General features: G+C 44.1%; 1 protein-coding gene across 1 annotated transcript; it reads right to left on the reverse strand.

Annotated features, from left to right (window-relative positions):
• Window positions 1-9016: 9016 nt before the first annotated feature.
• On the reverse strand, window positions 9017-12533 carry LOC130706523 (doublesex- and mab-3-related transcription factor C2-like). The gene is made up of 5 exons (XM_057539038.1): window positions 12319-12533; window positions 12079-12236; window positions 11287-11423; window positions 10043-10190; window positions 9017-9063 (listed from the first exon to the last, which is right to left on the reverse strand). Exons 1-5 carry the CDS (start codon window positions 12531-12533, stop codon window positions 9017-9019), a joined length of 705 nt encoding a protein of 234 aa, XP_057395021.1.
• Window positions 12534-15621: the final 3088 nt, after the last annotated feature.

The raw sequence follows: 15621 nt of genomic DNA on the forward strand, positions 1-15621 counted from the left end.
GCTCTGGTTTCCTCTTTAAGCCCTTTACATGGGCCAAACAACACATCCAAGCAGGCCAACTTTGGCCAATGGAATGCCGGTTTGATTCTAGTCCAATATGTATTTTACGGTGGGGGCGGGGGTGAACTGAAGCCAATCAGGACAAGAAGAATCAAAGAGGGGAGATGAATTAGACCTGGGGACTACTTTTGAAGGACCCAGGAAACACAAGGAAGAATCATTATCATTTCGTTATTCTGTGTTCACTGTATGCTAAGCACATATAACCTCACAACCGCTCTGTAAGCTAAGCATTATTATCACCCTTTTACATATGAGGAAATGCGCTCAAAGAGCTGCGCAAGTGTTTGAAGGGAAATGTTTAGCCAAAGATGGGGGGAGACTCCCTTCTCTTTGCCTTGCCCTAAATTAGCTAATAAATTTACTTTTTTACAAAGTGTCGAGTGAGAAGTTCAAAACTTGAAGCAGCAGACACCCAGTCAGAAGGGTCTTTCAAAAATCATCCCTTTATTTCATACTCAAAGTAACAATCTATAGGAATTGATCAGATCTTACCTGCACTTGTTTCTCAGTCCTCTGCTGATGTTCATGATCCTGCCCACCCATGCCCACCACACCCCGACACGTGTTGAGCTATACCTTTTTTAACAGTCTCTTAATGGCATAGTATGGGCATCTTAGGGCATTGTTATAAATGGTAGACGTTAAACATCTTTCGTGAACTATCCTTTGGTCACAGGTTTAAAATATCACTTTACATAACAGTGTGAGTTAGCTCTTGACTCTGGTATGGTATATAACAGCACTGGTTGGATCTGAGGATATCCACCACACCAGGGCATCTGCAGAGTGGATCAATCTCAACCAGTGCCATGCAGGTAAATGTTTAACAACAGGCTCTGTGGGGCGGGGGGGGGACGAGGGTTGGAAGAATCGCCCTGTGTTGTAGCATTTGCCGATTTCAAGCTACCAACGTGATGTCCTTTGATGCAGAGTTGGGAAGAGATGCATTTCCATCATTCAGTTACAATAAAGATGCACAATCTCAAGAGCATAGCTAATAGTAAAATGTAGGAAAATAATTGGGAATCGATGACTTTTGATCATGTATTATGTTCGTTTTCAATATAATGTATGTAATGTAATTGTTACTGTATACAATTTAGTTTTAATAACAGCTGTGTTTAAAAGCTGGCTCACAAAATTCCCGACAATGTGATAGTCGCCTCTTATGTTCCAGTAAGAGTGCCCTCCAGCACTCCACTGCTTTCGGCTCTTGCCCAGATAGGCACCTCTTCCAAAATAGGTCACACTAACACCGCAGGGCTTTAAAGGGCTGCTACCACTGCTTTCTGACCAAGAACAGCCTAAAGTGAGGGGAGAGTATTCGTTATTGATTTTTTTTTAAATGGAATGATCTAGAACAAATACTGAGCAAAATGAATTGTCAGAATTGTTTATGGGCAAACGTGCCTTGTCAGGTAAAGGGCAGAATAAGCAAGACTCATGCAGGGATGTTGTTAACAGATTTCTTAAATGTTAAAGGAACGGGGCAACTGGTGTTCCCTGGCCATGGGATCTGTATCTCTCATCAAGAGACAGACATTCGTTATTCTCCCTCCTCCTTCTCAGATGAATGCTGCATAATCTACACAAACTTCTCCACCTTGCCTTTTTTCACTTAAAAATATGTCCTTCATTGTCAAGTATAGGCACTAAGTTATACAGCAGATCTCTAGAATATACTCATCTTGTACAACTGTAACTTTATACCCATTAAACAACTCTCCATAGCACCCTTCTCCCATCCCCTGGAAACCACCATTCTATTGTCTGCTTCTATAAGCTTGACTATTTTTGATGCTTCGTATAAGAGGCATTGTGCACTTAAAATTTTGTTAAGAGGATAAATCTCATGTTAAGTTTTCTTATCACAAGAAAGCAAAATCAAAACAAACCAAAACAAAATACCAAAGGGACATGAGGAATCTTTTGGAGATGATGGATATGCTTATCACCTTGATTGTGGAGATGGTAACATGGATGAACGCACTTGTCCAAACTCATCAAATTGTACACATTAATGCATGCAGGATTTGTATACAAATTATACCTCAATAAAGCTGAAGAAAACAATATCCTTGAGATCACTCCATAGTGCTCTATAGAGGTATCTCTCACACCTTTCAACAGCTACGGAGCACGCCATTGTGTGGATGTACCATAATTTAGGCAACTAATCTTCTATTGATAGACACTTTGGTTGTACCTACTCTAGCTATTACAAATACAGCCACAATGAATAGACTTGTGACATCATCTTTAGCAGTTTTTATCAATATGTCTTTGAGATCGATCCTGAGATATACTATTGCTGAAGAAAGGGTAAAAACACATATAATCTTGCTCATTACAGTCAAATTCTCCCTCATAAAGGGTGTACCTATTGCCTTTTCTCCATCAGTGTATGAGAGTGCCAATTTTCCCAGAGTTTCACCAGTACTGCTGCCAGACTTTTGAATTTTGCCAATGTGATAGGTGATAAATGGTATATCAGTGTATTTTTAACTTGTGTTTCCTTTAATGTGAACAAGATTGCATGTCTTTTCTCCAAAGAAGATATACAGATTGCCAACAGACACATGAAAGAATGCTCAACATCATTAATCATTAGAGAACTGCAAATCAAAACTACAATGCGATATCATCTCACACTGGCCAGAATGGCCATCATCAAAAAATCTACAAACAATAAATGCTGGAGAGGGTGTGGAGAAAATTGAACCCTCATACACTCTTGGTGGGAATGTAAATTGATACAGCCACTATGGAGAACAGTATGGAGGTTTCTTAAAAAACTAAAAATAGAGCTACCTTACGACCCAGGAATCCCACTACTTGGTGTATACCCTGAGAAAACCATAATTCAAAAAGAGTCATGTACAATAATGTTCATTGCAGCTCTATTTACAATAGCCAGGACATGGAAGCAACCTAAGTGTCCATCGACAGATGAATGGATAAAGAAGATGTGGCACATATATACAATGGAATATTACTCAGCCATAAAAAGAAATGAAATCGAGTTATTTGTAGTGAGGTGGATGGAGTTAGAGACTGTCATACACAGTGAAGTAAGTCAGAAAGAGAAAAACAAATACTGTAAGCTAACACATATATATGGAATCTAAAAAAAAAAAAAGTGGTCATGAAGAACCTAGTGGCAAGACGGGAATAAAGATGCAGACCTACTAGAGAATGGACTTGAGGACACGGGGAGGGGGAAGGGTATGCTGGGACAAAGTGAGAGAGTGGTAGTGTATATATGGACATATATACACTACCAAATGTAAAACCGATAGCTAGTGGGAAGCAACCACATAGCACAGGGAGATAAGCTCAGTGCTCTTTTCTCTGATAGAAGTGGAAAGTATTTTTCCAAGTTGTTGTATACCTTTTTTTTTTTTCTAACTGGGTTTCTAGAATTTTAAAGAAAAATTTGCCATGAAAAAGCATTTTATGTTTAGGCAGCCAAATTTATTAATATTTTGCCTTATTTCTTCTGGACTTTCATTCATAGTTAGGAGGATTTTCCTCATTCTTAGTGTATAGAGGAATTTTTTTTTTGTAGTACTGAAATGGTTTTGAATTTTACATTCTAAACTCTGATACATTTGGAATTTATCCTCATGTATAGTGTGAGGAAGAGATCCAGTTTTTCCAACATCACTTGTTAAAAAGTGCATTGTATGCTTTGTGACCACCTAGAAGGGTGGGATAGGGAGGGTGGGAGGGAGACGCAAGAGGGAGGAGATACGGGGATATATGTATATGTATAGCTGACTCACTTTGTTATGAAGCAGAAACTAACACACCATTGTAAAGCAATTATACTCCAATAAAGATTTTACAAAAAAAGAAAAGTGCATCATGGGAGTGACTTCATGAAGATGGCAGGATAGGAAGCTGCAGGGTCTCCTCCCTCCACAGAGATATTGAGTTTACAACAATGTATGTATGGCCCAGAATAGCTCTGTGAGAACTCTAGGCACTAGTTCAGATGCTACAGCACTCGGGCCATTGAAAAACCAAGAAGGGATTCCAGAGAAAGTGGTAGGAAGATTTGCTTTGTTTGGTGACCTGCTTGGCCTCCTCCCCTTATGCTGCATAGCATGGAGAAACCAGGAGGAAATGCCCTGTTTGGGGACCCCAGTACGGGGAGGAAACAAAAGAGTGGACTGTGCACCCAACGTCTGGCTTGTTCAGGGGCTTCTGAGGGACTGGTTTCTGTCTTGCCTGATTCAGAGCACAGAGGGGACTGGTGCTAGAATTTGGAAGCTGCTGAAAACAGAGGCCAGCAGCACATTAGAGCTGCAATTCCACAGGCAAACTCCATGGGGGGCAGGAGATCAGAAAAGGCTTGGGAGGTCCTAGAAACTCCAGGTGGGCTGATTGGTGGTTGCCTTCCCATGTACAAAGCCAGTATGCAAAGATTGGGAGAGGTGCTTGTTTTTTCAAAATGCCCAAATTCCCGCAAAAGATTACAAGGCATACAAAGGAAGAGACAAACATGGTCCAATCAAAGGAACAAAATAAAGCTCCAGAAACCAACCCTAATGAAACTCAGATCTATAAGCTGCCAAAGAAAGAATTTTAAATGACTGGCATAAAGATACTCAAACAACTAAAAGAAAACACACATAGACAACTAAACAATATCATGGAAAGGACGCCTGAACAAAATGAGACTATCAATAAAAATAGAAACTATAAAAATGAACCAAGCAGAAATTCTGGATGTGAAAAATATAATAATTGAACTAAAAATTTCATGAGAGCAGTTCAACAGCAGACAAGTAGAGAGAAGAAAGAATCAGTGAACTTGAAGACAGTTCACCTGAAATCATTGAGTCAGAGGAAGAGAAAGAAGACAGAATGAAGAAAAGTGGCAAAAGCCTAAGGGACTATGGGACGCTATCAAAAAGACTATTATACGCATGACAGGATTCCCAGAAGGAGAAGAGAGAAAGACAGGGGCAGAGAGAGTTTATCTGAAGAAATAATGTCTGAAACTTTCCCAGGTCTGAGGAAAGGGATGGGCACAAAGATTCAGGAAGCTTAAAGAATCCCAAGTAGGATAACTGCAAAGAGAACCACACTGAGACCCATTATAATCAAACTGTCCAAAGTATAAGACAGAGAGAGAATCTTGAAAGGACCAGCAGAAAAGCAATTTGTCACATGTAAGGGAGCGTCCCTAAGATTATCATTGGATTTCTCAGCAGAAACTTAATATTGGGCCTTAAAACAAGTCTTAATGATGGCCATTCTGGCCAGTGTGAGATGATATCGCATTGTAGTTTTGATTTGCAGTTCTCTAATGATTAATGATGTTGAGCATTCTTTCATGTGTCTGTTGGCAATCTGTATATCTTCTTTGGAGAAAAGACATGCAATCTTGTTCACATTAAAGGAAACACAAGTTAAAAATACACTGATATACCATTTATCACCTATCACATTGGCAAAATTCAAAAGTCTGGCAGCAGTACTGGTGAAACTCTGGGAAAATTGGCACTCTCATACACTGATGGAGAAAAGGCAATAGGTACACCCTTTATGAGGGAGAATTTGACTGTAATGAGCAAGATTATATGTGTTTTTACCCTTTCTTCAGCAATAGTATATCTCAGGATCGATCTCAAAGACATATTGATAAAAACTGCTAAAGATGATGTCACAAGTCTATTCATTGTGGCTGTATTTGTAATAGCTAGAGTAGGTACAACCAAAGTGTCTATCAATAGAAGATTAGTTGCCTAAATTATGGTACATCCACACAATGGCGTGCTCCGTAGCTGTTGAAAGGTGTGAGAGATACCTCTATAGAGCACTATGGAGTGATCTCAAGGATATTGTTTTCTTCAGCTTTATTGAGGTATAATTTGTATACAAATCCTGCATGCATTAATGTGTACAATTTGATGAGTTTGGACAAGTGCGTTCATCCATGTTACCATCTCCACAATCAAGGTGATAAGCATATCCATCATCTCCAAAAGATTCCTCATGTCCCTTTGGTATTTTGTTTTGGTTTGTTTTGATTTTGCTTTCTTGTGATAAGAAAACTTAACATGAGATTTATCCTCTTAACAAAATTTTAAGTGCACAATGCCTCTTATACGAAGCATCAAAAATAGTCAAGCTTATAGAAGCAGACAATAGAATGGTGGTTTCCAGGGGATGGGAGAAGGGTGCTATGGAGAGTTGTTTAATGGGTATAAAGTTACAGTTGTACAAGATGAGTATATTCTAGAGATCTGCTGTATAACTTAGTGCCTATACTTGACAATGAAGGACATATTTTTAAGTGAAAAAAGGCAAGGTGGAGAAGTTTGTGTAGATTATGCAGCATTCATCTGAGAAGGAGGAGGGAGAATAACGAATGTCTGTCTCTTGATGAGAGATACAGATCCCATGGCCAGGGAACACCAGTTGCCCCGTTCCTTTAACATTTAAGAAATCTGTTAACAACATCCCTGCATGAGTCTTGCTTATTCTGCCCTTTACCTGACAAGGCACGTTTGCCCATAAACAATTCTGACAATTCATTTTGCTCAGTATTTGTTCTAGATCATTCCATTTAAAAAAAAATCAATAACGAATACTCTCCCCTCACTTTAGGCTGTTCTTGGTCAGAAAGCAGTGGTAGCAGCCCTTTAAAGCCCTGCGGTGTTAGTGTGACCTATTTTGGAAGAGGTGCCTATCTGGGCAAGAGCCGAAAGCAGTGGAGTGCTGGAGGGCACTCTTACTGGAACATAAGAGGCGACTATCACATTGTCGGGAATTTTGTGAGCCAGCTTTTAAACACAGCTGTTATTAAAACTAAATTGTATACAGTAACAATTACATTACATACATTATATTGAAAACGAACATAATACATGATCAAAAGTCATCGATTCCCAATTATTTTCCTACATTTTACTATTAGCTATGCTCTTGAGATTGTGCATCTTTATTGTAACTGAATGATGGAAATGCATCTCTTCCCAACTCTGCATCAAAGGACATCACGTTGGTAGCTTGAAATCGGCAAATGCTACAACACAGGGCGATTCTTCCAACCCTCGTCCCCCCCCCGCCCCACAGAGCCTGTTGTTAAACATTTACCTGCATGGCACTGGTTGAGATTGATCCACTCTGCAGATGCCCTGGTGTGGTGGATATCCTCAGATCCAACCAGTGCTGTTATATACCATACCAGAGTCAAGAGCTAACTCACACTGTTATGTAAAGTGATATTTTAAACCTGTGACCAAAGGATAGTTCACGAAAGATGTTTAACGTCTACCATTTATAACAATGCCCTAAGATGCCCATACTATGCCATTAAGAGACTGTTAAAAAAGGTATAGCTCAACACGTGTCGGGGTGTGGTGGGCATGGGTGGGCAGGATCATGAACATCAGCAGAGGACTGAGAAACAAGTGCAGGTAAGATCTGATCAATTCCTATAGATTGTTACTTTGAGTATGAAATAAAGGGATGATTTTTGAAAGACCCTTCTGACTGGGTGTCTGCTGCTTCAAGTTTTGAACTTCTCACTCGACACTTTGTAAAAAAGTAAATTTATTAGCTAATTTAGGGCAAGGCAAAGAGAAGGGAGTCTCCCCCCATCTTTGGCTAAACATTTCCCTTCAAACACTTGCGCAGCTCTTTGAGCGCATTTCCTCATATGTAAAAGGGTGATAATAATGCTTAGCTTACAGAGCGGTTGTGAGGTTATATGTGCTTAGCATACAGTGAACACAGAATAACGAAATGATAATGATTCTTCCTTGTGTTTCCTGGGTCCTTCAAAAGTAGTCCCCAGGTCTAATTCATCTCCCCTCTTTGATTCTTCTTGTCCTGATTGGCTTCAGTTCACCCCCGCCCCCACCGTAAAATACATATTGGACTAGAATCAAACCGGCATTCCATTGGCCAAAGTTGGCCTGCTTGGATGTGTTGTTTGGCCCATGTAAAGGGCTTAAAGAGGAAACCAGAGCCAACATTTGAAAATTGAGATATTTTACATAGAAATCTAGAATTTCATCTTCTCTTGAAAAATCAGGAGATGGGGCAACAATGAGTCCACATTCCTGCATGGCAGCAATTGGCTAGAGCCAAGTGACAGCTGCCCCCTTAGGTAGAGCATGCACTGTCAATTGGCCAGACCCCATCTGGCCTGCTCTACTCATTTATATAATCTGCTTGATTCTGCAGACATCTCAATTTGTAGCCCTCTGGACAACTGGAAGCAGTCTATGCCAGGAAAGGCGTAGGAACTTACTTGCTGAATGAATAAATCTCCTATCCTTTTTTTTTTCTCTACCATTTTCTTATCTAGCCATGTTAAGAAATCCCAGTTATTGAGTAAAGAGCTTCTCCCTTTGAAAAGTGAATTGAACAAGTCTGTTAGAGTCAGGAGAGTCTAGGTTATACTGTGGTAACAAACAACTCCTATATCTCAGTGCCTTACAACAAGGGTTTATTATTTGCTCACACACACAAACCTAGACACAAAATGAAAACATCCTCAGATTTTCACATGCATGGATAGGTATATGAGCGTGCCAGTATGTTCACAATCATGAATCAAATAAAAACTCTGGCAGAGGAACATATGGACTCATACAGGACCCTATTTAGAGACTGATCAGCTTAGATTGTACAACGCTGTTTTCATAAGAGACATTAAAAGGCCCTGGGATCCAGGAAAGTAAAGGATGGAGGTACAAGAATATCCATCCTCAGTCAAGGTATTGCCCCACATAAAAAAAATGGGTCTGAAAGCTTATATAAGCGCCTAAAGGCTAAAAAAAAAGACGTTAAGAATTTTGGACATTAAGCATTTTGCGAATGCATACATAGGCAGTATTTTAGTGAGTTCTCCCCCTCTGGGCTTCTAGCTCAAGGGGTAGATGCACCCCAGGTGTCCATTAGGCAGAGAAACGGAGCTGGCCGGCGTGGGTCAAAGAGAGGGGTTAGGAGGCTGAAGTCCTCTATCTCCAGCAGGAGCTGTAGACACAAAGAAAGGGGTCAGGGCCAGGTCACATCCATTTCCCCTCCCGGCTCTCCCCTCTTTTTTGTTCCACCCAATCAAGGCTTTGTCACCTGGACTGTATTGCACAGAACTCTTCCTTGCTGGTTTGCCCATCTCAAGTCTTGCCTCCTCCAAACCCTCCATCACAGCCACCACATTTCTTTTTGTCAAGTCCAGCATCTCTGAATATGCTCCTCCCTAGTTCAGACATTCCCTGGCTCCTCATCACCCACAGTTGCTGGTCTAACCTCCTAAGCCTGGCATGCCAGACCTCCATGACTGGTAGCCTCTCCACCCTCATCCCCTCTGTTCCAGCAGTTCCTTCAGGGTGGCTGCTTCACTCACACTCCATACCGAATGCACCATTTTGGTCTGGTCGTGCCCAGCCTTCCCTCTCAGCCTCCCCAGGTGTCTATCTCGCCTCCAGTCCTTCCTCCCCAGGCTCATCAGTGAGATTCAGCCGCAAAACATGACTTGTGAAGGCATCCATGCTCCACCTTGAGACTGGAAGCTCCCTGAAGGCAGGAACCAGATCTCCTTCCGGACTAGGCTCTTACCACCTATGTATGTCGTTCCCAGGTCACAGCAGACTGCAGGGGTCTGGATAGAAAGCCCTGGGCTGGGGGTCAGGAGACCTGGTTCTTCGACTTGATATGCTGCATACCCTAGGGTAAGTCCCTGCTACTCTTAGGGACTTGGTTTCCTTATTTCTTGACATCAGGGCACTGGACATTTGCTGTTGAGCACAACGCTCGATAAACCGATGATTCACTGAACAACCATCTACTGCCACTTCAAGAGTCAGACTGAGGAGCTTGGCTGCCTGGGCCCAAAGAGGTTCAACCCCCAACCACCCTCCAACTCTGACTTCCCAGTCAGGCCCTGCTTAACACAACAGCCTCCCATTTCCCAACTATCCCCAACCCCATGTTCTCCTTTCAAAGACCAGGCTACCTGGTGCAACACAGGGCTGGAGCACGGAGGTGGAGCCAGAAGGGGCCTGGGAAGATCCTTTTAGAGCCAGCAGAGCCTTGGCCGCTTCCACTTGTTGCTGCCACTCTGAGGAGGCAGAAACCGAGGCCTGCTCGGAAGCTTTGGGAGCCTGCAAAGCAAAGGATGTGAGAGAATGGGAGCTGGGAACCCACACCTCCCCCGTGCCCCTTCAGTCCCCAGCCACCCTGAGGCCTTCTGCTCTTCTCCTTCACTAAGCTTGGCCCCTGCCAGGGTTCTGGACCCCACAATTTCCCCAGAATCCGTGGCTGCAGTAGAAGGGGGTTAAGGGTGGCACAGGGCTGGAGGATCAGAGTTGAGCATCTAGGAACAAGGAAAGGAGAGGCCAGGGGATTTATTCCTCTGGTAGGCACATACTACCAGTAGAGAGAGAGGGGTAAGGGTTTTGCAATATCTGCATGTGGGAGTCTGAATGCCGGCTGGCCATTAGTCGTTGTGGCTTGGACAAGTCCGTTCCCCTGCTTGGACTGTCTTCTTTTCTGTATCTTTTTTTTTCTATATCTTTCCTGAGATACTAATTCCTCCCAGCTTTTTCAAAACTCCCAAGGCAACAGTAAAGATTATGGGAAGTCAGAGGTGTCTGTGTTTTAATCTGCAAGGCACCTGGAGTGACGTGATTACTGTCCCTGTCCAAGGACTGGTTCTTGCCTCCATATTCCCCAATCAAGTTCCCCAAGGGACTTGAAGGGCCAGCTTGGCTCATCTCCAGGAACTTTTCTCTGACGGTTATTAGACTCTCGCCTGGGTGAGATGGTGGGCCTCACCGTCATGGCCCCCCTTCTCAGCAGGAGCTTCTATCCCATCGATTTGTTTCATGTGGAATAACAGCCTCCAGTTGTCAAAGGCCTGCTATGTGGCAGGCCTTGTGCTAGTCCTCTTGTCAATGTTATAGGTGTAGAATATTGTCCCCTCTCAGTACGCTGATAGGAAAATAGAGGCTCAGAGATGTAAAGTTACTTGTCCAAAGTCTCACAAGTTGGAAATGGCAAAGCTGAGAGAGCTCTGTCGTTGCCCCATAGTCTGAGATGCCACCTTCTCCTCCTCTCCTCCTCCTCCTCCTCCTCCTCCTCCACTTGCACGGCACTGCCTCCACTTCCTCTTTCTTGCTCCCATGGCCTTAACCAGAAGGTTGGGCACTCAATAACACAATATACAACTAGCTCCATGGTCCTTCTCACTCTACTCACCTGCTGGGCCGGGCAGGGGGTCTGTGTGACTCCCTGGAAAGAGAAATTGTTAGTTGCTTCTTCAAGGGTGCTGGAGTCCAGGACAGAGACAAAGATTCCGCGACCAGACCGATCAGCAGAGCTCCTTGGGAGCTTGCCTGCAGGAGCAGAGAGCACAGGTTGGAGTCAGGGACCAAGCCGGCAATGGAAAGGAGATGTGGGCATGTCTTAGGACAAGGATAGGAGCCCAGGATGTCAGAGTTGGGAAGACCTTGAAGACCAGCTAGTCCTACTCTTCATTTTGGGACTGTGGACTATGAGACCCAGAGAGAAGTATTTTTTCCCCAGGGTCATATGGCAAGTTGCAGTAGGGTTAGATATGGCACCTAGGTCTTCAGGACACAGGAAGGGGTCTGGGCAGCGGCTGAGGTGGAAGCTTCCCACACTGGCCCCAGACTCCTCCCCAGGGGTTGCACAGGGTTGGGCCTCAAGCTGATGTTCTCCTTCCCAGCTGTGAGAGACTGGGGATAGCTTAGGTGAGCCTTTCCCCCTGACCGTCCCCCGTGACTCTACCTCCCCCCCCAATCTGAGGCCTCATCCCACTGTGGACCTTTTTAACCCACCCCCCCAGATCTCTCCAGCCCACCGACACTTGGTAGATAATATTGATGATGTTTTATAGTTGGGGAAGCTAAGGCCCAAAGAGTAACTTGCCCAAAGCCACATCGAAATTGGGTGGTAGGACTGGTGACAGAACTACTCATGCTTCTTACACCCAAAACTCAGACTCCCTCCCTGGCCAGAGATACTCACTGCGGACTCCTGCTTCAATGGCCAACTTGTTGACATGGCTGTGAGCTTTGCGAGAGGTGGTCCCACTCCTTATCCGTCCTTCAGTCAGGTGCCTCTTTCGGCGTGGCCCCCGCTGCGACTTCAAGGCACTCTCAGCAGGCAAGATGCTGCAGTGTTCCCTAAAGTGGGGGATTGCAGGTCTAAAGTCAGTCACCTTTAGGGGAGGCCCACTCCCCTCGCCTTGTCAGACACCATACTCACGAGAAGCGGGCACACTTCTGACACTTGCAGGCCTCGAAGAGGCAGACGTGCTCCTGGTCCTTGATTTCGTCAGTGATGCCGTGGTTGTGGCAGCGGGCACAGCGACGTATAGCTCTTCTGGGGCCAAGTTCAATCCCCCTTGGGGCTCCGGTCTCAAGTCCAGTGGTGGAGTCGGGGGGGTCGCAGGGCACAGCAGGCATTTCATTGGGATCCATGGTTCTAGAGCAAGGAGTGGAGGTCAGGGTGGCCACATGATCCCCTACCCACAACGTACTTCCTCTGCCCTTGGAAAACCCCATCTGAGGCGGCTGGATTCTTCTCCATCCAGCTCACCGCTGAAATGAGATTGCACCCTCCCTTCTTGCTTCGTGTAGCCTCCTTCCCAGGGAGCTCCACTCATGCATAGGCAGGTTCCAAGAAACTCTGGGCATGGGTCCTGTATACTTTCAATCCAACTACTAGTCCCTCTGCCTACCTTCACTCCACATAGACACCCTTTTCAGGCATGCACATGCACTCTCGTGCCCCCTTCAACAATTACTGCTTCCCTTTCTCATGTATCATCTTGTACTCTGCTATGCCCAGCTATTATTCCTGGCATCCACTTCCACAATTGTCTTCCTAACCTCCTGCATTCATTCACTCCCTACTCATGATTCTATGCCCCTCTGCATTCAATTCTATTATTAGTCTCCTGTATGCCCTACATTCAGTCTTCCTCTCACCTTCCATTCCGATTTTTTTTTCTTGCACCCCATCGAAATCTTAATTATTCTCTTGCTCCCTCTTTAAACTGACACCCCTTTGCATCTCATGAAATCATATCATTCTGCTGGATCTCAAGCCCCTGTTTCAATCATTATTTTCATTCATTCCCTCAATTATTTATCAAGTAGATGTTTGTTGATCCCCCCTATTGAATGCCAGACCCTGATCTAGTCAACAGCCAACTCCTCACTACACTAATTGTTCTCTCGCACCAACACACCCTCTCTGCTTTCATGCAAACCCGTGCATTCCCTCCACAGCCTCCCAACAATCTTCCATGCTCCTCTCCAAGCTTCAACAATTATGCTTGAGCACACCTTCCCCTCCTCCTGCACCCAGAGTGCACCACCTCCTCTCAGGCTGCCCAACCATTCCCTACCACACCCACCTCAGAATCAGAGGGAGGGGCATAAGCCCTGCCCCAGGGGCCAGAGGCCAGGGGTCAGGAGGCCTCAGCAAGGGGTCGTCCCACAGGACTTCAGCCAACGGGGCGGGGTTGGGCGTGGAGTGGGAGGTGGGGATGGGGTGGGGCGGGACATGAGGTACCCGGCTGAGGTGGAGGAGAGGAGAAGGGGTTGGGGATCCATAGCAAGAGGGAGGAAGGAAAGAAGAGGTGTGGAGAATGAGGGTCCTATTCCTGATGCCAGTCTGTGGTTACCCCAGCCTCCACCAGGTCAGAATCAATCTGCTGGGACAGGAGACCTGAAGGAAGACTCAGCTCTCGCTCCCTTTCCCGCTCTGCCTTCAAAGGCCAATGAGCTTGCAGCTCTGCCTTCAAAGGCCAAGGAGCTTCCAGCTCTGCCTTTCATCTCCCACTGCTATGGCCAGCGACCAACGAGCTTCAAGCTCACCCGAAGGTCACTGACCAAAGTCCCGCCCCACTCGTCGCCTCCCTCCCACTTCTCCTCATGCTGGCTTTATTGGGTGGCCGGCCATTTAACTCCGGAAGTGAAGTAGAGCTTTGTGCTCCCCAAACCTTGTTTCCCGAACTGTTCTCTCTTTGGATGTGAAATATTGTACACGCATGCCTTTTAAACACACGTCCTTGGTATTCTGTAACTTACTTGTACAAAATTCAGCGTGTGTTTCTAAGGTCGCTCCGTATTCCTATGTCAGGGATTCTCAGGCAGGGGTTCTTAATTCACAGTCAGATTTTGCAGCCCCAGGGAACATTTGGCAGTGTCTGGAGTCATTTTGGTCTTTATTCGTGTGTCTCTGTTTCTGAATTCCCTGTTCTGTTCCACAGATAAATTGGTCTATTCCTGTGCCAGTACTGCACTGTGTTAATTTTTATCTCTTGGTAAGACATCTTGATCTCTGGTAGGACAAGTCTTCACACCTTATTCATCATCTCCAGGCATATCTTCACTATTCTTCGCCTTTTGCCCTTCCTAAACTCTAAAATATAAATGTTAGGATCAGCATGACATGTTTCCTGAAAACTCATTTGCGGTAGATTTGGGTTGCACTTTCATTGAATCTGTGGATCAGTTAAGGGAGAATTGGCTCTCTTTATGATATCCAGCCTTCCTAGTCACCAACATGGGATGGCTCTCTATTTTTGTGGGTCTTCTTTAACGTTGGAATCTCTCAGCTTAGTATTTAGCTTTACCTTTTGTACGTTCAGATCTTGTACATCCGTTTTTGCATTTATCCCAAGAACTCTAGAATGTTGTTGCTCTGGTGCTTGATATCTGGTTAAAATGACATTTTCTATCTGTGTCTGATTTATAGAACTCCACTTGGCTTTTTAAAAAATATATTGATCTCAAAGTCAGCCACCATGCTAAACTCTGTGATATCTAATCATGTGCCTATAAGTGGTGCACAGTTTTCTGTGAATCTGTGAATAGCAGAAGTAAGGTAATCAACTTACAGGTTTCTTACTGGCTGGCTAGGACATCCACTACAAGGTCAAATAGAGGCGGCAAAATTGGGCATCTTTGGGTTATTCCTAATATTAAACAGAATGATGCCAACATTTCCATATTAAAATGGGCTTGCTGTGTTTCATTGTTTGCTTTAATTCTTCAATTCTTTCTTTCTTTCTCTGTTTCTCCTTCCTTTCTTTCTTTCTTTCCTTCCATCTCTCTTTTGTTTCTTCCGTTCTCTCTCTCTTTTCTCATTCTTTCTTTCTTTCAGATTAAGGAACATCCCTTGTATTTCTAGCTTAATAAGATTGTCTTAAAAATCATGAATAGATATGGGATTATACATTTTTGGCCTCCACTGAAATGATCAAGACTCTAATCATTTAATCTGTTAACACAGAGAGGGTTATTTATAAGATTTTTTTTTCCGAAATCTTTAGTGAAGTACACATCTTAGTGAGTTTCCAAAAACTAAACATAAACATCCAGTTAGCACCTGGAGCAAACAGCAGAATATATTAGCAACACACAAACCTCTCTCATGCCCCCTTCCATCTATAGTTTTTCTAATGTTAAACCAGATTTGCTCTCCTAGGATAGATGTAACTTAGTTATGGCGTATCATCTTTTGTGTACACTGGTGGGTTCAGTTTGCTAAAGTTTT

Source organism: Balaenoptera acutorostrata, chromosome X, assembly GCF_949987535.1.
Source record: "Balaenoptera acutorostrata chromosome X, mBalAcu1.1, whole genome shotgun sequence".
In the NCBI taxonomy this organism is placed as follows: Eukaryota; Metazoa; Chordata; class Mammalia; order Artiodactyla; family Balaenopteridae; genus Balaenoptera; species Balaenoptera acutorostrata.